This window comes from Pipistrellus kuhlii, unplaced genomic scaffold (genome assembly GCF_014108245.1).
Source record: "Pipistrellus kuhlii isolate mPipKuh1 unplaced genomic scaffold, mPipKuh1.p scaffold_m20_p_7, whole genome shotgun sequence".
Lineage (NCBI taxonomy): Eukaryota > Metazoa > Chordata > Mammalia > Chiroptera > Vespertilionidae > Pipistrellus > Pipistrellus kuhlii.
The window spans coordinates 20,891,876-20,912,949 of NW_023425573.1; the positions used below are offsets into that span (position 1 = coordinate 20,891,876).

Consider the following 21,074-nt stretch of genomic DNA (forward strand, 5'->3'; position numbering starts at 1 on the left):
ACACCAGCACTAGGATCCCCCCCCCCCCCCCAGTCCCCTAGCTACAGAGCTGACTCTACTGTTGACCACAGCATACCTCTCTCCACCTTCACATCTCCTGTAAGCTTGGTCCCTACACCCCAGCTTGCTGCACACACCCCCCCACCAGCACCACCCCCACCCCCACCAGCACCACGCCCTCCCATCTGCCAAGTCCTTTCAGATTTACTCCAAACATCATTGTCAAGTTCACTGGGTTTTATATGGAATTAGAATGCTGTATAAAGTTAGTCAATGCAAGGCTTTGCCTAAGAGGATTTAGTTACAAAATCCTTAAAGAACTTTATAATGTAAATTCAGCCTTTGTAATGTAAATCCAATTGTAAGACCCTTGTGTACAGATGAGATCAATATCAATGTACTTATTACTTCATTGTTCTCCCTTCTCCCCAACACCCCCTGGAATGGAAAGATTCCCGGGAGCAGGAAGAATATCTTCTGTCTTTTTCTCACATTTCAAAGCACCTTTGCTCCCTGGGAAGACTAGATACTGACCTTGACAATGACAAGAAAAATTGGGAAACACCCAATATCGAAATGGGTGCTGTGGCTCTGTGAAGTCCTGACGATGTGCTCCTTTCTGATCATTTTGTTTAATCGATCATAAATTTGGTTACAGAGTTTTACCAGCTCTTTTATGCCGCAATCTGTGAAGTTTTCAAGTATTCTTTTTTAAAAAAAATAAATAAATGTTTTTATTGATTTCAGAGAGATGATGAGAGAGAATCATTGATTGGCTGCCTCCTGCACACCCCCACTGGGGATGGAGCTCACAGCCCGGCCCTGTGCCCTGATCAGGAATTGAACTGTGACCTCCTGGTTCATAGGTTGATGCTCAACTATTGGGCCATACTGGCCGAGCTATATGACTCATTATTAAAGCCATCAACATTTCCCACCTTTAGATTGAAAACACTACCCAATCCATTAAAGCAGTAACTTTTGAATTGAGTTTACCCATAATTGCCCTTTCTTTCACTCCACAGTTTAATCCGATGCTTTGCTTTCTGCCCCTATTTTTCCTTTTTGTTGTGCCCAACATTGTCCAGCTTAAAGCTGTGTCAGCGCTCTGCAGGCTGCATCGTTGCTTGGTGGAGGCCTGCTCTATTTGGCATGCCTAGCTCCTTCACCGCTCATTGGAACTCTGCTGATGAATGAAGCTGTTTCTCACTCCTGCTGTTTACTTCCTACTCCCTAAAGTTAGTGAGATTATCTGGTGGCAGGCCCTCTAACTTGAGCCATAATTCTCTAAGGTATAAGTCTGTCAAGCAAATGGCAAAGTCACCATTTGGAATTTTCTTTCCATTGGGTCAACATTACAGAAGTAACTGTAATAAGTGTGGCCCTTACACAGCAACACCGGACCAGACCAAGTCCTAAAAGGGGGAGGAGGACTGTCCCTCTGGATACAGCACTTCCTGCCCAGTCTGTTCCAGCGCAGGCAGTTTTCCGCCCCACAGGCCGCTCATTCAGGATCTGGTGGTCCTCACCCAGCCACCCACCCACCCAGCCTCTAACTTATCCTCCAACAATGGTTCTGGTGTCACCACTCATCTTTTAGGACAGAGGAAAGGAGGAAAAACACTTTTCAGTTCCAGGAGAAAACACTCATAACCAAAAGGGTGAAAACAAGGATGTACCAAAGAGTGCATTTCCACAAACTCCCACCAAAGGACACTGTGGAGCCTGGGTGATCATGGGGCCCAGTTTGAGACCCACTTAGGGAACCTGGTCTAAGCCTGCTACTGGACCTCTGCATGATGGGCGTGGGGAAGGGGTCAGGGCGGGGTTAGGGCAGGACTTGTGTGTGTGGGGGGGTGGAGGGGGAGTGTCTAAAGAGCAAAGTGACCCCTGTGTGCGGTGTAAAATGGGGGAGGGCCGGATAGGGAGGTTTGACCTGGGGAGATGGATCTCAAAGGAAAGGAATTCAAAATGGGAAGCCAAGGAGAGTCAGGGCGTCAGGATTCAGGACCCGGAATAACTTGGACAATGAGACAAAGCCAGAGCCAGTGAGAGAGAGGGAAGAAAAAGAAACAGATTCTCTCCTACCCTCTCCAATTCCGCTCGACGGGATCCGAGACGTAGCAGGGCCAAACCCCCACCACCATCCCGGGCATCCGCATCCCCTCGCCCAGACGCGGGTTCGAAACGCAGCGGGTCGGGTGCCCCCGCCAGGCTGGCCACCGGCAGGACCCAGCCCTCGGCTTCCCGCCGGGCCCGGCTCGGGTCCCCGCAGCGCCCTCCCCCGCCGACCTGTGGCCACGGGGGCGCCGCCGCGAACAAAGGCCTGGGGCGGGGGGTGCTTCCAGGGGTCCCTCCATCGCCCTGCGCTCCCCTCCGTCTCCGGAGCGGGTGCGGCGGCCCGCCACGCCCGGGTCCCTGCGCCGCCGCGGGCACCCCCTCCCCGGCCTGCGCCCGCGCCCCAGCCACACCCACAGCCGGAGCCACTCCCGGGGTGCCCGGCAGGGGGCGCCATCCGGCAGCTTCCTGCAGACGCGGAGCAGGAGGGACGGAACCGCACAGCCTGTAGGTTGAGGATTCTCTTTGAGATCCTTTCCTCAATGCGCCCGTGTAGCCCACCCCCCCCCCCATCGCACACCCCTACTCCGGCGGGACGCCCTCTTCTGTAGACACGCGGGGCCTTTCACACGCACACACCACACACACACACACACATACATACACATCACACATATATACACCACACACACACACACCACACATACACCACACACACATATCACACATATACACATCACACATATACACACACCACACACATACATATCACACATATACACATCACACATATACACACACCACACACATATACACACCACACACACACATCACACATATACACACCACACACACCACACACACATACATCACACACACACACACACACCACACATACATATCACACATATACACATCACACATATACACACACCACACACATATACACACACCACACACATACATATCACACATATCCACATCACACATATACACACACCACACACATATACACACACCACACACACATCACACATATACACACCACACACACACACACACACATACATACACATCACACATATATACACCACACATACACACACCACACATACACCACACACACATATCACACATATACACATCACACATATACACACACCACACACATACATATCACACATATACACATCACACATATACACACACCACACACATACATATCACACATATACACATCACACATATACACACCACACACACCACACACACATCACACATATACACACCACACACACCACACACACATACATCACACATACACACACACCACACATACATATCACACATATACACATCACACATATACACACACCACACACATATACACACACCACACACATACATATCACACATATCCACATCACACATATACACACACCACACACATATACACACACCACACACACATCACACATATACACACCACACACACCACACACACACACATACACATCACACATATACACACCACACACACACACACCACACATACACACACCACACACATACATATCACACATATACACATCACACATACACACACACCACACACACACACACACCACACACACCACCGCCACCCGCTTTGAGTGTGAGAAGTGCTTAAAGAAGCACGCATTTCCCCTCTCGTGCAAACCTTGAACTATTCTGCAGTTCACGGCATCGACCTCCCCGCTGAAAAGCAAAACCCACTGCAGCGTTCAGGGCTCCAGGTTTCGCTGTTCATGTTTCCAGGCCACCTGGCCGGCCGGGCGGGTCCTTCTGTCTCCGAGGCCTCCCGGTCCCCTCAGGGTCTGTCCCAGCGGATGACGCTGCACAAGGGCTCGGACAGCAGCATTCTCGTTGTTTAAATCTGTCAAACAAATGGCAAAGTCACCATTTGAAATTTTCTTTTCATTGGGCCAACATTACAGAGGTAACTGTATTAAGTGTGGCCGACTAGGGTTCTTGGGGCAGACTAGGGTTCTCCTAAAGAAAAATCACTCCAGAATGTTTCTAAACCACGAACGTTCATTTTTAAAGTCTATTTTTGCGGTTCAGGGTTTCAGCCCTTCTACTTGCTCTCACAGGTTTGACCCAGAGCTATCCCGTTATCCTTAGACTGTCTCCCAACCCCACCGGGGAGTCTTTCCGGAGCGGGAGGGGGTCTCAAGGAGAGCCTGAGAGCTGCCATCCCTGGGATGACCTCAGGCCAGATGTGCACCACATCGGAGACCGCTAGTTTGTGGGTGACTTGTTTCCTGAGGATAAGTCTTGGGTATCTCAACATGTAAAAGGAACTGCCGGGCGCAGTGGAGTTATTAATTTTCTCAGTGGCGTCAAGTGGTAAAGGAAGGACCGCCCAGTTTGTCTTCCAAAGCGCTGGGACCTTCTAAAGACTGTCTGAGCCGCAGAGATGGCAAAGGAGAATCGGAAGACTTTGGATGAAGCCGGTTCCAGAAGCCCCTGTTAAGCAGCCCCGGAAATCCCTCCAGACAGGTGGCAGGGCCTGAGCTCTAGAGCAGCGTTTTTCAACCGCTGTTCCGCGGCACACTTTGCCTGGTGTGCCGTAGGTGCAGACAAGACAAGAATTTTATAATTTTTCACTATTTTGTTTACTTAATATTTCATAATAAAGTAATTATAAAATACTTTCTTTGTGTTTATTTGATTCCTATTCAAGAGAATTACTTTATATATAGTCAATATAGGCACAGAGTTAAATTTTTTAACATTTTCTAATGGTGGTGTGCCTCGTGATTTTTTTCATGAAACAAGTGTGCCTTTGCCCAAAAAAGGTTGAAAAACACTGGGATAGAGAGAAGTCTCCCCCTTGACTTTCAAAGACACGAGAGCCCCACACCTGAACAGCAAGGGACATTGGACCGCTCCCACCGCTGAGCCCCAAGAACCAAACCAGATGTTCCCTTACACTTCCCACACTCCACAGGCTCATAAGAAAGACAGTTCTACAAAGGGGCGTCTGATTTCTGAGGTGCAGTGAACACCAGGTTCATCAATGCTCCCTTACCAGACAGCTGCCAACAGCACTTTCCAAAGTGCATTATGCTGAAGTTAGGAACATAAAAGGGTTCCATGGCCAAATAGATAGGGACTCGATCAACATGTTCTTGAAAACAAAGTGAACCCAGTAAGACGTCTATGTGCTTATGTGCGATGCATGTAGTTATTTATCTTCCAAAACGGGGAGCTTGGTTGTGGTAGCCAGCCTTCAAAGGCTTCTTAGGAGCTCTGGAGCACAGAACTGCTGTGAAAACAGCCAGGTGTGGCTTAAGAGGCCAAGTCAAGAAGGCATGCAAGTTTCTACTTTCAGTTTCTTCAATATATATTACTATATTTCTGAATTCAATGCACTTGTATTTTAATTAAATATTTTTGCATCTAAATCATACGTGACATTTGTCTATGACTTTTTGCTCTTATACTGTGCTTTTCTTGCTTGGTACCAAGGTTATATTAGCCTCATAAAAGTAGCTGGGTAATGAATTTCTTTTTTTCGCCCCCTCTCTCTGAAACAGCTAAAGATAGCGTGAGTGCTCCTTGGAAGTTTGCTGAAGCCCTGAACTCTTAACACTGTAAAATCATCTTGTTTGGTGTTTTTGTTTGTTTGTTTTGGGTTTTTGATTTTTTGGAAAAGGTGGAGAGAATGACACAACCTTTTGAGTATATTAATTGTTCAATTGTAATCCATCTATTGTAATTTCTGCCATAGCTATTGGTTTGTTCAAGATTTTAATGTTCATATGTAGTTTTTAAAATCTCCACTAAATCTATAGATATATCTTTCTTTATTCCTAATCTTGTTTGTGTGTGTGGACATCTATCTTTTCTTTCTTTCATTTTTTTCCTCAGTTCAGCCAAAACACTAGTTTATTTTGTTGATCAACTCACTGTTTCTTTCGTTTATTACTTTCTCCTCCTATTCTTTAAAATGCCTTCCTTCTACTCTTTTTATATTCACTCTGTTCCATTGCTAACTTGAGTTGAGTGCTTTGTTTATCTGTTTTCAAAATTTCTTTTTCAAAACAACATTTACACCTACGAGATGTGTTTCTAATAATTGCTTTTGCTGTATCCTACAAATTTTGTATCCCACAAATTTTGATATGTAATAAATTTATTATTCTGGTCTTAAATGATGCAATTTATTGTGATCTCTTTTTAAATTAATTCACAAATTATTAAGGGGTGCATTATGGTTTCCAAACGTATGTGCATGTTATTAATTAGTACTTCCACCGGGACCCGTTTGGCTCAATGGATAGAGCATCAGCTTGGGGACGGAAGGGTCCTCGGTTCGATTCCGATCAAGGGCGTGTACTTTGGTTGCGGGCATATACTGGGGTGTGCAAGAGGCAGCTGATCGATGACTCTCATTGATGTTTCTAACTCTTTATCTCTCTCCCTTCCTCTCTGTATAAAATCAATAAAATATATTAAAAAATTAGTATTCATTATTTATTTTGCTATTTTTTATAGTCTGAGAATGAATGTGGTTTGTTACGTATTTTTTAAATTATGTAGACCTGATTGCCTATTACGTTGTTCATTCTTCAAGATCTTTTTGAAAATAATCCATTACATCAAATTTGTTTATTTTACTTTTTATTTCTATTTCCTTATATATTTTTAAAAATTATGTAACCAATTAATATCCCTGTAAAGATGTGTTAAAAATCCCTTATATTATTGTAGGTTTGTGCATTTTTCTCATGTAATATTTGCTTTCTAAATTTCAAGGCTATTTTTAGGTACATCTGTTCATGAATACTATATTTCTCTTTTATTACTAAGTTCTTTTCTTCTTTATCTATAAAATGTTTTTGCCATAAATTATATTTTGTATGAAATTGATATTACTATTCTTAGAATAATTATTTGTATAATTTGTGTGGGATAAGTTTGACCACCCCTTTTGATTTAGTCTAACAAGGTGGTTTTATTTTATGTGTATCTTCTGTAAGAAGACTCTGCCTAGATTTTAAAAGTTCAATTTAATCATATAACCTCTTATTTTTAAAGTGAATATTTAAGTCACTATATTTTATATTTAATATTTTTAATTATTCATCAATTTAATTTTTTTTTTACTGTTTTTGATTTTCTGTTTATTTTCATTTGTCTCTGTTTCTCTGCTTCCTTCTTTCCTGCATTCTCTTGAACTAGGACAGCTTTCTGTACTTTCTCCCTTTGTGGCTAAGAAACTATTGATAGTGTTGTCACTTTTTGACAGCTTATCTTTAGTCTTTAACATATATATTAGACTATATATTTTTCTAAACAATAAAAAATGCCCAGTAATTTGCAATTTTTTGTTCTGAAAAATACTAGCCAAATATATAAGTAATATAAATAAATAAAGCCTTTAGCACACTAACTGCCCATTGAATTTTCTCTTCAAGTTATTATCTATGGTTTTAGTTTTGTACTTCTTGGGACCAAACATTGAGAATTGTTTTTACAGCTAATAGTTATAAAACATTTGCTTACACTTGATCAATTTTCCTGCCACCCCCCCTCCCCACACACACACACATGCATATATTTTTTGTAATCCATTCCTTTTCTCTAGGCTCCTTTTCATTCCTAGTGAAGGATATGCTTTAATAATCATTTTAGTGAGCGTCTTTGTGTGGTTTTAGCTCTGTTCATGGCATTGCACTTCTGCTCATTTCTAGTTCATAAAATTATTTCATTTTTTGATCCAGATCCCTTCTTAATGGTTTTCCCTTTTAATGGCTTACCAGTTTTTGCTATGGGTTTGGACCCAGGGGGCTGAGTTAAAAGATTAGCTAATGGTGCCTTTAGCCGGCTCAGTGGATAGAGCATTGGCTTGTGGACTGAAGGGTCCCAGGTTCGATTCTGTTAAGGGCACATGCCGTTTGTGGGCTCGATCCTCACTCAGTAGGGGGCATGCAGGAGGCAGCCGATCAATGATTCTCTCTCATCATTGATGTTTCTCTCCCCCTCTTCCTTCTGCTCTAAAATTTATTTATATATATATATATATATATATATATATATATATATATATATATATATATATATATATATATAGAGAGAGAGAGAGAGAGAGAGAGAGAGAGAGAGAGAGAGAGAGAGAGGGGGGGGGATTAGCTAATGGAATCATCTTGACTAAAAAGCACAGTTAATAGTTCCTGGTCCTTGCAAGGAAGGATCAAAGCTGTACAAAGCAAGCAAGTATGGCAACTAACCTGAAAGGGGGAAAATTAATTATGGGCATATACAAATTGCAAAAGGTATTTTTCTTTTCTAAGCTTTCCCCCTTTTTTTTTCTTGGCTCAACTTATATTGCTATCAGAGTGGTAAAGCTTGATGTGCTGACCCCTGGTGGTCTCAGCAAGTGCCTATTTCTTACAATTTTTGGAGTTGAAATAGATCTTATTCCATGAGTCACAGACTCAAATTCCTTCAGAGGACAGACAGGTTATATAAATGTGTCTGAATGCTGTATATGACAACAGATGATGGTGCCAATCAGGATAAAACTGGAGAATGCAGGCTCCAGCCAAGGCATATAAACACAATGTTTTGTTTTGTTTTGTTTTTAAAGTTGGTAAAGCACACACAGGTACAACCTAGAGTGGGTGCTTGATTGGGCCAATCAACTTGGCCTGACCTTTCATACTATGTCATACACAAAAAGGGTAAGCAAGCCTTTGTCTGTCCTGAGGTCACACCCAAAGCTTGTTTTGTAAATGAATAATAAATATTCTTTCCATGATTCACTCTTACTTTCCAAAAATGTAGCAATAATTCTATAATAGGCTACATTTGTAAATTAAAGTGACACATTTGTTGACAAAGCCCAATGCAGGGAAATATTAATCCTCAAGTGCATTCATATATTATTTCCGTGTTTTAAGGTAAAACAAAACAAAACATTGTCCTATATATTGTCCTATGTCAATAATTGAAACATTATTGAGTTAAATATTAAATGTGATACAAATTTTCATTTTTTCTGTTTTATGCAGTCATCTTAAAGTTTTAAAAATGTAACTTCAGAAACTAATCTCAAAATGCTATACTTTTGACTGAAGAGCATAATTAAAGAGTGTAAAATTAGAAGGGCAGTAGCATTGTAGACCAAGTACTTTGTCCAAATTCCTTGGAAAAACCCGTTACATTTCTACTAAGAACATTTTAATTGTCAAAGAGCATTTAATCTTTTTTTCTGATTTAAAATGATTATCTAATTCATTTTCCAGAATCTGTCTGATATCTTCCTTTGAAATATCAGTGGTTTCTATTATCTACCAAGTTCAAGCACAAATTTCCAGTTCCCACCATCATTCCCTCTATTTCCCACCATATTTCTGTTATCATTGTGCCACTGGAGAAAATCAGTTTCTCTTCTGTGAAGGATGACAGCCCGGCTGGGGCTCAGCCTTCTAGGATTTGACCTGCTGTCAGCAGTCAGTATCCATCTGCTCTCAGGCCTTGTGGATTTATGCAAAAACCAAACTATTAAAAAAAAAAATCCTTACTCTCAGTTTTGTAGGATTTCAGGAGGAAGTGAAGGTTAAATAAGTGTGTCCAATCTGATATATTTAATGAATGGCTCTATTTATTCTCTGATAAACTTGAGAACCAGTTTTGCTAAAAATGTATCTGTGATTAATCACTCTTCCTACCTAAGGTCAAACTCTTGGTTTGATCCATGATTTCTGTTCTCTTGCTTACCAATTAATTTTTAAAAATTATATCTTTTCCTTTTGATTTGTTTTGTGGTAATTTTTACTATGTGCTTGAATTCAATGCTGAGTCTTTTATTAATAAAATATTGCAACCTGAATTTTCCTTAGCATATGACTTTGGCAAAATTCCATAGTTATTGATATCTAATACTCAAATTGTCATTTAATTCTAAGGAGCCTGTAATTTCAGTTTTGATTTCCTTTGGGACAGGAGATATTTACAAGAGCAGTTTTAAGTTTCCAACTGGGATTTTAAAAATCTTTTTACTTATTAATATTTTGTCCTGTTTTATTGACCAATAGTTAAACTAAAAATTTTACTAAATTTTTTTTCATAGACTGCCACTCCTATATTAAAAATTATTTTCTACTGCCTGTAAACTTAACTACCTTGTGAAAACTAGACATAACCATCAAGTTTGTGGCATAATGATGTAATGCTTTTAGAGAAATTTATCTTTTCTCTTTTACCTTTCCAAATATATAGTCCAAGGTATTCATCTGCCATCAAGAGATGTTGGAAAATGAGAATTAAAATTCATTTATAGAAAAAGAAATATGATAAACAAAGTGTTTTCAGTTTCTGACATTTAAATGGCATTTTGCATGAAGACAATAGGCAAATATGTTTGAAAGTCAGTTGAAAACAAAGTCTAAATTCCTTCGCTTCTATTTAATATATCAAATGCTAGGCAAAAAAAGCAGTAATGTTCCCAAAGTTCATTAAAATAACGTCTATCATAGAGTTTTGCCAAGAAGGTGGAATCAAAAATGGGGGATTTCTAACCCAAGGGAGGAGGAATTTGTCCATTCTGGTCTTGGGGATGGCTGGAAGGACAAGATGAAGAGGCCAGGGGAGACTAACACGGCAGGAGGAAGTCACCGTGTGTCCATTTCTCTGGGAGCCTTGGCTTGGTGAGAGAAACTTGTGCCCCTGCTGCCGAGGCCCCCATTTCCACTGGGACTGTGAAAGGAGCCTGTGCAGGTGGCCCTCTGTAACCAGAGAGGGCAGTGCAGGTGCAGTGGGTGGATGTCAGTCTGAGGCCCAATCCATCTCTTCAAATGTGCAGTGGAGGATGCTGAGCTGACAGGCAGGGATTGGCAAAGGCTCTGGGTGGATTGTGGAGGTAAGGCTGGGATGGAGCTTTAGCTCCACAATTCACCCAGATGTTGGTAAGGGTCTCGGCTTCAGTGAAAATTGAAGGATGATGAGGCAAGAGGGAGGGGCAGCGAGGTTCAGACAAAGCCTGGAAAGAATCGACTATGAAATCATCACCTCCAGAGGCAGACACTGGCAAGATGCTGAGTAGGTTGGGACCTGCCACCCCTCAGCAGATTCAAGTGACATCCAAGGATCAACTTGAAATCAGGTGTCTCTTCAACCCTGTTGGCCCCACCCCAAGTTCCAGAATTGTTAGAAAGGAACAAAGGGTTAGGAACCACAAGACTGCTGTTAGCCCTCCATAAACTGAGCCTAGAGATTGTATAAGAAATTGTTTTAAACCAAATTGAAGTCTTAAATTGAACCAAAATTTAAGCTTTCCCACCACTCAGGAGGTGGGTTGTAAGAGTTGAGAATTGTTTTAAAAGCAGAGCCTCTCACCTGAGAATCTTATTTAAAGATTCCTACAATATTGATGGGAATGGAGATTGGTGCAGCTATGGTGGAAAATAAAAAATTAAAAAAGGAACTGCCTTATGACCAGTAATTCCACTTCTAGGAATATATCTGAAGAAATCCAAAACACTAATTGGAAAGAATATATGTATCCCTATGTTCATTGTAGCATTATTTACAAGAGCCAAGATGTGGAAGCTGCCCAAGAGCCCAACAGTAGATGAGTGGATAAAAAAGCTGTGGTACATTTATATAATGGAATACTACTCGGCAGAAAAAAAAAAAAAAAAAAAAAAAAAAAAAAAAGGAAAGCTTACCTTTTGTGACTAACAAGTATTATGCTAAGTGAAATAAGGCAGTCAAAGAAAAACAAATACCGTATGATCTCACTTATATGTGGAATGTAATGAACAAAATAAACTAAAATAGAAACAAGTACATACAGACAACAGACTGACAGCTGTCAGAGGGGAGAGGGGGTTGGGAGGCTGGATAAAAAGGATTAAGAAACAAAAATAAAACTCTCAGACATATACAACAGTATGGTGATTACCAGACAGATGGAAACGAAGGTACGGGGGTGGGGTAGGGGGGTAGAGACATGCCTTGGGTGGAGAACACACAATACAAAGTACAAATGATGTACTATAGAATTGTACATCTGAAACTCATTATTATTAACCAATGTCACCCCAATCAATTCAATTTTTAAAAAACTCAATGGAGAGACAGCTTTATATTATACAGGTACTTGGCAGTCTGGAGGTTAGATTTCCCCTACACTTCTGAATTCAAGCCCAAACTGCCTGGCAAAGAATAAACGCTCACAAAGCTAGGTCCTTCATTCCTGCTTTCCTTCTAGTGGTTGTGCCCTGCGATTGTTTCCATCTCTAGCAGAGAAGCAAGGCGGCTGTAAGCGGCAAGCTCACTGAGGGTAGGCATCGCTCTGCTGGACTGGGAGGCACAGAATTTGAACTGCCTTGATGACCATCTAGCCATCTCAGAGACATATGGGGTGACATATCCACTCACCATATGTGTAACACAGCTTCGGAAAAATGATATCATAAATTATGAAAAATACATAAATCACAAAAATATTTGATTAAATGTAAATTTTTGTATACCATATGTAGACATCTTCATGCTTATGCATTTCTAGTATTTTTTTTTTTAACCAAAGAAGGGAGTTTTTTTTACATACTTAACACACATAACCATGGGAAATTAACTTATAAAACTTTATTGTCTCAGTCAACACATTTCCTAGAGCTCTATGTAGACTTGCATGTATATATACATTTTTGGCCATCAGAATTTTACTGATATTTAACAAAACACTATTTCTTGGTGAATGTAGTAAAACAGGTTTAAACTTTATTACTATGTGATGTGCCACTTAAACTATATATGTAATATACTGCAGAAATTGCCAATCCATCCATCAACTATCCACTTTTAAGAACTAATGTCACTCATCATACATATGCAAATTTTCACACACACATATATAATTACATGAGCAAAATGTACACACAAGTGATTTCAACATTGTGATTTATGCAACCTTTAATCACTTTTTTGCCATAGTGGTTGCAAAAAATTAAGTAGGGAAAAAATGGAACATTTAAGCAAGAACTAGGAAATTCATAACAAATTAAGCATCATATTTCAAGAAGTTACATTACACTAGTTCAAAGGAGAGGGAAGAACAGTATGAACTGGTTTAGTGTATAAGTTAGTATTTAGACAGTAAGTTCAGTTGATGAACATGATGTGATAAGGCTAATCAACAGCTCAGGGCTATTAGCTACCCAGGAAGTGGGCCCTACATTGTCTCATACATGAGTGCTGCAATTATAAGATGGAATGAAGTTCAATTGGAGAACTTGACAGGTATGCTGAGCTGGCCCGCTGCTCCTTTGGTAAATCCAAGCTCTAAATCTTCTAGAAGCTATAGAGGGAAACATCTCCCTCAGAAGCAGTCATGGCCTTTGTCACCCAGACTTACCACTGGATCCACAGTTGGGCCTGTGGAGAAGCAGAAGTTATAAAGAAAAGTAAACATTAATGGGCTGGGCATCCACACTTGGGTTGAAGAGTAGTCACTATGGCCAAGATTGTGAGAAGAGCAATAATTACCGAGAAATCTCCAAAATGAACCTCTTTGAGCCAAAGACGCCCCTGCTTCACCAACCTTGAGAATGAGTTCCCCTGTCGAGGAGCTATGGATTTCCTTGTGCACTTAGATCTTAATCTATGCACTAATTTGGAGGAGCTCTTTTTATGACTCTCAATTTCATTTTTGAGAAAAATTGAAACCATGTATTTTATTACTGGTAGAAGAGAATATGGGCGTTTCTATGAAAGCCCATTACTGAGTAAGTCAGGTTTGGGTATTAGGGAGTTCTATCTTGGTCTTAAACAAATCACTTCTTGTCAGATTAAGTGGATGATCATGACACCGAAGACTGTACTCCACTGGAAACACTCACTCCTACTGGGTTACACTAATGGCCCACACTACAATTACTTTCGTTTATTATCTGACAAAGTTGGCAGCACAGACCAACTTTTGTCACCCACATCTCACTAATTGCTTCACAATCAAAGGTTCTAAAGAGGGAAAGAAGTCCCACACTGTTCAGACACTTGTTTTTCCTTAGAATCACTTTTAGTTGTTAGCTAAACTCATTCAGACCAGACACAGGTTGCTGGGCCGTGAACAGTTGGTTTCTAAATTCTATTTCTCCCAGTGGAAGTGCCTAATGAAAACATAAGACCACAGGCTGCCCTTTGACTCCAAGGACACGACACTATTATGGATTCTCCCCCAATTAGGATCACCAACTGGTTGGTTGTGATTATCACTGTGATCTGTGACCATAAGCAGCATGAAGTTAATGTCCCACTTTTAATTCAATCTCTCTGAGGCAAAGTAAGTGCATGTAGGATGTTAAAGATCTCACAACTTCCATCATGTAAGATGTTCTCATCTAATTACTAAAATTGGGAGTTTATGTTCTTTATAACAACATAATCTAAAGCAATGGTCCCCAAATTCAGCTGCACAGACTGCTTCAGACCTACAATATCAAAACTACAAGAGACATCAGGTTTTTCTTGAAGCCTCCCTAGGAGATTATGGTTTTAAAATACCAAAGCACTTACCACTCCTTTTTTGGAATAGTTTAATCTGTAGCACATTCTTATAGTACCTTCATGAGTACCCTCTGCTTCTTTGAGAATGGATTGCATTACTTTTAATCAGTTCAAGTCAGTTTGGTGACTATGAATGCCTTATTGGAAATTTGGATTATACTAATTTTGGTAAAAAAATAAAATAAAATAGTTAAGAATGCTTTCCTTAGTACTGCAAAATTGCTTTGCAGGCAAACTAGATTGAAAGGGCACTCCCTTCTTTCCTCCTCCTTCATTCAGATGTAGATGTTGCATAGGTTTTGGGCAGAATCTCCCTACTTTATATTTACACATACTGGTTGCCTATTGCAAAGGCTGCACTGGAACAGAACACAGATTTTGTCCTCCCCCACCTGATGTCAGGTTCCTTTTTTTTTTTTTTTTTTTTTGTCTCTTCCGACCTACAATTCTATTCCATTTAAAAAAACAAACAAAAAACAAACAAACAAAACAAAAACACCAACCCAAAAAACAGTCTAGTGGACACCTTCTAATATAGCATCGAATAGAAAATAAGTGTTAAAATTCATTCTACAGATATGATACCTAACATCAGTTTCATAAACAAAATTCCCATATACTATTTACACCAATATGCACAGGTAATATCACAAAAATTTTCTTTTGTTCAGGATCTATAAAAGTTCCACATTATCAAATCCTCTAGGGAATATTTTCTAATTGATCAAAACAAGCTTTCACCAAAATACTCACCAAGAAAATTTACTTTCAGATCCAAATTCAAATGATAGCTCTGATCAGAGTCTGCCAAAACTGGGGACACATTAACACTCATTAAAAGCAGTTTTCAAAATCAGACAGAATTGGGCCCAAATTCCTGCACCCCAATAACTATGAGAGGGATTTTGAATGAGTTTTTCTATCACTAAGTCTGAAATATTTTCTTTCATAGGATGTTGGGACTCAAAACAGTTTTAAAACCAGCATTTAATATCATCTGTAAGGAGCCAGCCGTTGCTTTACATTTTCTTTTTAGCTAGTTGAAAACCAAACATGAAATGATTTCCATTTATAAAAATATAATCCTTATACAAATGTTAGTCATACTCCCAAAAATGCAGTACAAATCTTACCAAGTTTGATTCTTTTAGGACTTTCAAGACATTTAGTGATCATTAGGCACATTCATCTGAGATTTACTGAGCGCCTACACCCACCACATGCCAGACATTGTGCTGAGGAATTTAAGTATTGCAACTGCAGAAAGAATTTTGAGAGTTAGCAATTATAATTATCCCCACATTGCAAGATTCTTACACACAATTTTAGGTATTATTTGGATTGTACTTTCTGAGTATTGAAATTTGACAGTTTTAAGTTATTGAGGGAACAGATCAACAGTGCTTTACCATGAGAAGAGTTCGCACTGAGAGGGCATATCAGCATCTTGGGGGTTTGGGAATGGAACATGTCTGTTTACAAGGCTGCACAGGTGATTCTAATGCATCCTTCCCCATGCCCTTTTCAAATTCACTGACATAAAGAATCCTTACTTTGACAACCACATTTTATTTGTGAGGCTGTTTCCTAACTGCAAAGAATTTTCAATCTTTAAATAATATAACTATATAACAATTCAAAGTAAACACTGTCCTGGATTTGAGGGTATCAGGGAAGTACAATTAAACAAGTGAACAAAGATTACATCATTTTGCAGTTGGAAAACTACATATCCGCCTTCTTTAAAATTCTTCAAGTATAAAGTCACCAAAATTTATTCACATCAACAGGATTAAATAAATGGTTAGGATGCATTAGTCTCTGAAATTAAGACATTAAAAAACTGAGAAAAAGAACATGAATGACTTCTTGCTGAAAAGAAAGCAACAACAAAATGCATTATTATGAGCTTACATAATAGTCATGACCTAAAACACACAAGCATGTTAGGTGATCCAATTTTGCTTTTCAATGCAGCATCATTTTCCAATCATTCAACTAAACTGCAACTGATTGAAATGCAACAGAGTACAAATGGTTGCATTCTCCACCATTCAACTCAATTGCAATTCAGAAATGTGTTGCGATATAAAACATTTAGAAGTGTAAATATCAAACCTGTGCCTCCCAACGGACATGTCTCTAAATTCTAGATTTGACTGGTATGTCCACACTTGAGATAACAACATAAATTTAACTTTACAACTTTTAATACTTTAAACTAGTGCTTAACTTTTTCTTTTAATGTCTCATTTCTATTTCAAATGACGTTTTTACATGCTTCATATTAACCAGGCAATGAGTTATTCTAATAATCCCCAAGGTGTTACATATCACTTAATTGGGAATTGAAAGCAATATTCTGAAACCTTATATACTAGTATCTTCCTGTTGATTTCTGTTACAGAAATTTCAATTATGTAAAGAATCAGAAGTGAAATCCTTCAGCTTTCTGTTACACCTGACCTACTATTGCTCAAGTACAGTTAAAGTATCCTGAGAATAATATTCATGATAGCTTTCATTTGTATCTTAATTGCATCACGGTAAAGTGGAAAATGTAGAGATTAAGAGCATAAGGTTTATAATTCTACAGTAAAAATGAAGGCAAATTAAATGCAGTAAGAGCATATCTGCAAGTCTACAAGGAAAATTATAACCCAAGACGCATGGGGAAAAAGATTTATGTGGAGTTTTTAATCCATATTAGAATTCAGTTGTAACTTGACCATCAATTTAAACAGAAACCATCTTCTGAGACATACATTCTAATAAATGTATCAACAGTACTGGTAGTCAACCAAGGGTCAGTTATTTTAACTTAATAACATTTCTTTTTTCTATCCAATAAAATCTATAGTGGTTTGCCCCAATTACATATCTGAAACAATGTCTTATTAAAACAAAATGAGACAAAATTAAATGAAAGATAAAAATACTCTGACGTTATTAAAAATAAAGCAAACTATAATCCTTGGCAGATCAGGTAAAAAACATTGGTGGAAGTTGGAAGCACGGGATAACTGACATGAATCTTCAGCACAAAGCACATCTTTAAAAACATGAAACGATGACTCTTTGGAGGACAATAGCTAGATATCCAAGAATCATCAGGTTTGAAAAATATTGCTTAATCACTTTCCAAAACACAGTTAGCTGCAAGAACCGAAGATCCTGTTAAAAAGATCAAGGTAATCATATTTATTGCATCTTTAGAATGCATTTCGAAACAGAAAATTAACATGCACCTCAGCTTCACCAAAATATATATATTTAAGAGGGGGAACCTACAATATTTTATAAACAAAGTGTAGACTATATGTGCTTTTCAAAGGGGCTGAATTAAATATAACCAGCTGCCAATGTTGTGCTCTAACATACTTGAATTAGTGGGTATGTGTATGCTAAATTCATTTATTTTTGTCAACAATAAATGAAATAAAAACACTGCCCTATACAATCCACTATCAGCAGTGAATACAACAGCAAAAAATTATTGTACAATTTATACATACTAAAATATTTTCTTCCTCTAGAGATAATGCAGAACAAAACCTATCATTGTAAGTCTTAATTTGGGAAATCTCAAATTACTATAGGGAAAAACCAAATCAGGGTATGTATTGAGCCCAAAACAAAGGTTCCTGGTCATAAGGCTATAAGATTATAAGTGCAAGTGGTAGTAGAATAAAGCATGCTCAAATTGTATGCTCGGGTCGTTATATATTTATCAAACCTTTAAATTAACAAGACTAGCTAAAGAAATGCCTTAAGCATAGCAAGATAATTGGGAATCGTGTCACTTCCTTTACCATTTTTGTTACCCAACTTATACAATGCGCAAAGTGCTAAGCAACACTACAAAAACACATTTACATCAACACTGAAAGACCTGGGGAAATGAAATCCAACAATTTTATTTTAATGAGCGTGTATTTTCTAAATTTTGTTTTATTTTTTCCTGTTTTCATACAGTATTGAAAACAAAACGCGGCACATTCACATTTTCCCGAGGAACTGTAAAGATGATCTCTACAGGGATAAACGTTGTAAAGCCTGAAGCTCAATCAATTGATGTTGAAAACTCTCAAAGGAGTAAAGGCTTGATCTGAATGGTCTAGAACATGTACTGTAATTTAATAGAAGAGATGGTCGTCTTAATATTTAATGATTTAAAAGAACTTCCCAGTCCATGCGAAGAATACAGTCCAAGAATAAATCAAATTTCTGGACGCATTTTATGCTACATATGTGTATACTTTGCGATCCTCAGGTGTTCGTGCCAAGTATTCTCTCTCAATAAGTCCTTCAATACGCTTCTTAATAACAACTGGACTTGGTAAGAATCGAGCCTTCAATTGCTGAGTTACCTAAAATGGAAGGCAAAACAACGATTTCTCACCAGAAAATTTAAAATACATAACATTTTCATATTAACACAAAAATTCTTATCTTTGAATAGAACTGATGTGTCACTTTAAGACTCAGATCAAACTTTAGTATAATCTGATTACCTCCTCACATCAGAATGTGAATAGTACATTAGATTAAAATTAATGGAATATATCAATCAGTATGATGTATACCACCTACTACTTAACCATTTTTACTTCTGGGATATCCTCCCAACTCACAGAATTTGAGTAGCATGTGTGTAAGAGCACAAACTCTAAACCCAAACTGCCTGGACTCAAATCTCAGCTGACTTACTAGATCTGGGACACTGGGAAAGCTAATGCTCATGAAGTTGCTGTGTATATGAAATGAGTTAACAGATGTGATGCTTTAGTGTCAAGTGCTGCTGTTGCCATTATTTTTTCCAACCAAAGAATTGTGTGGTTATAAAAAAACAGTTAACTATATAAGCAGCCAAAGTCTTGACTATGTATCAGGCGTTTTGTATATATTCTAATGTAATGCTCTTAGCCCCATAAAGTAGGTTGTCTAATTTTTTCAAGTGAAGAAAATAAGCCACAGAGGAAAACTGAGATCAACAAGTAGTAAACTGAGCCAGTAGTTAGAGAACTCACACCGCTCTGCCCCAAGTCCATGCTTTCCCCAGGAATCCACTGGCCTCCCTTGCAGAGCACTCATCCATAAGTTATTATTTTTATTTGTTTGTTTGTTTTTTTACTCCTGCTGGATAAGCTCATTTCCCAAGGCCAGTGAATTGATAATCCTTTAAAGTTTGAAACTTCAACTGAAACCGGTTTGGCTCAGTGGATAGAGCGTCAGCCTGTGGACTGAAGGGTCCCAGATTTGATTCCGGTCAGGGCATGTACCTTGGTTGTGGGCACATCCCCAGTGGGGGGTGTGCAGGAGGCAGCTGATCAATGATATCCCTCATCAATGTTTCTAACTCTCTATCCCTCTCTCTTCCTCTGTAAAAAATCAACAAAACATTAATATATTAAAAAAAAAAAAAGTCTGAAACTTCAGTATCTCACTCTCCACCTAAAATCTATCATCTTTCTAGTATTTTCATTCCAGTATCAACAAACTTGTTCTCAATCCACCTGGGATCTTTAATCCTCTGATCCTTTCTTTTAAGCAATTAGACAACCTACTTTAATAACTTTTTTTGAACTTACCTCATCCTTGATAGGGGTTTAGTCTGTACATAAGATCATTTCAACACTCAGTAGTATCCTCAACTTTGATTCCTTTGGTTCTAGTCTATTAACATCCTTTCAATACATACTACATCATTCAAAGCCTACTACTTAGCTCCCTGCTGAGTACAATTGTAGTTTATAATATCTTGTATAGACAGGAGGCAGCAAACTGCAGCCTGCAGGCCTAATACAGCCAACTGCCTATTTTGTTAATTCTTACTAGAACACACTCACTTGTTATCTATGGTCACTTTCATGTTAAAACTGATTAAACACACACACACACACACACAGTCTGCCAATCTCTGAAACAGACTGATAACACAAATTTATGGTATTCAAGTTTCTAAGGACAATAACCTTACATCCTGTTTTATGTAGGGGGAAAAAAGACCATTTCAGTTTGAAATTCCTGAAACTTTCACCTTACACATATACGTTTAGCCATACTTGAGTCCATTCTTTACTGACATACCCCTGCACCCGATATGCTGAGGAAGAGGAATATTCAGTAACATTCCTCTTAACACAACCACCACCCACTGTGCTCTGCACAATCCTCTCCTCTTTCCTTTGACTCTGGTACCTCAATTATCCCCTCGTTTAATTTTTTTGCTTTTGTTTTTAGCATTCCTTTTTAAAATTTTTATCCTTATATAAACATGCTCAATATCTTCCCATCTAGAAAAACGAAACCCAGTAACCCTCAATACTCAACCTTTAACATTGTTCGCTGCCCTTTTCCATGAGCCAATAACTCAAAGGCCAAGCTACTCTCTTATGGTTGCACCTTCATTTTACTTCTCAAGGCACTGCCACCAAATACCTACTCTTAGC

General features: G+C 38.8%; 1 protein-coding gene across 12 annotated transcripts in view; it reads right to left on the minus strand.

The window, feature by feature from the left end:
* Window positions 1–18,523: 18,523 nt before the first annotated feature.
* The window catches only part of CUL3 (cullin 3), a 107,022-nt gene continuing 104,471 nt past the window's right edge, over window positions 18,524–21,074 (minus strand). For 11 of the 12 annotated variants that reach the window (XM_045575581.1, XM_045575583.1, XM_045575586.1 and 8 more), the window contains one exon: window positions 18,524–18,992. In XM_045575581.1, the coding sequence (XP_045431537.1) occupies window positions 18,861–18,992 (132 nt within the window). In that variant the 3' untranslated portion in view covers window positions 18,524–18,860. The remainder of the gene's footprint in view (window positions 18,993–21,074) is intronic. The other variant, XR_006740505.1, reaches the window with a different exon arrangement.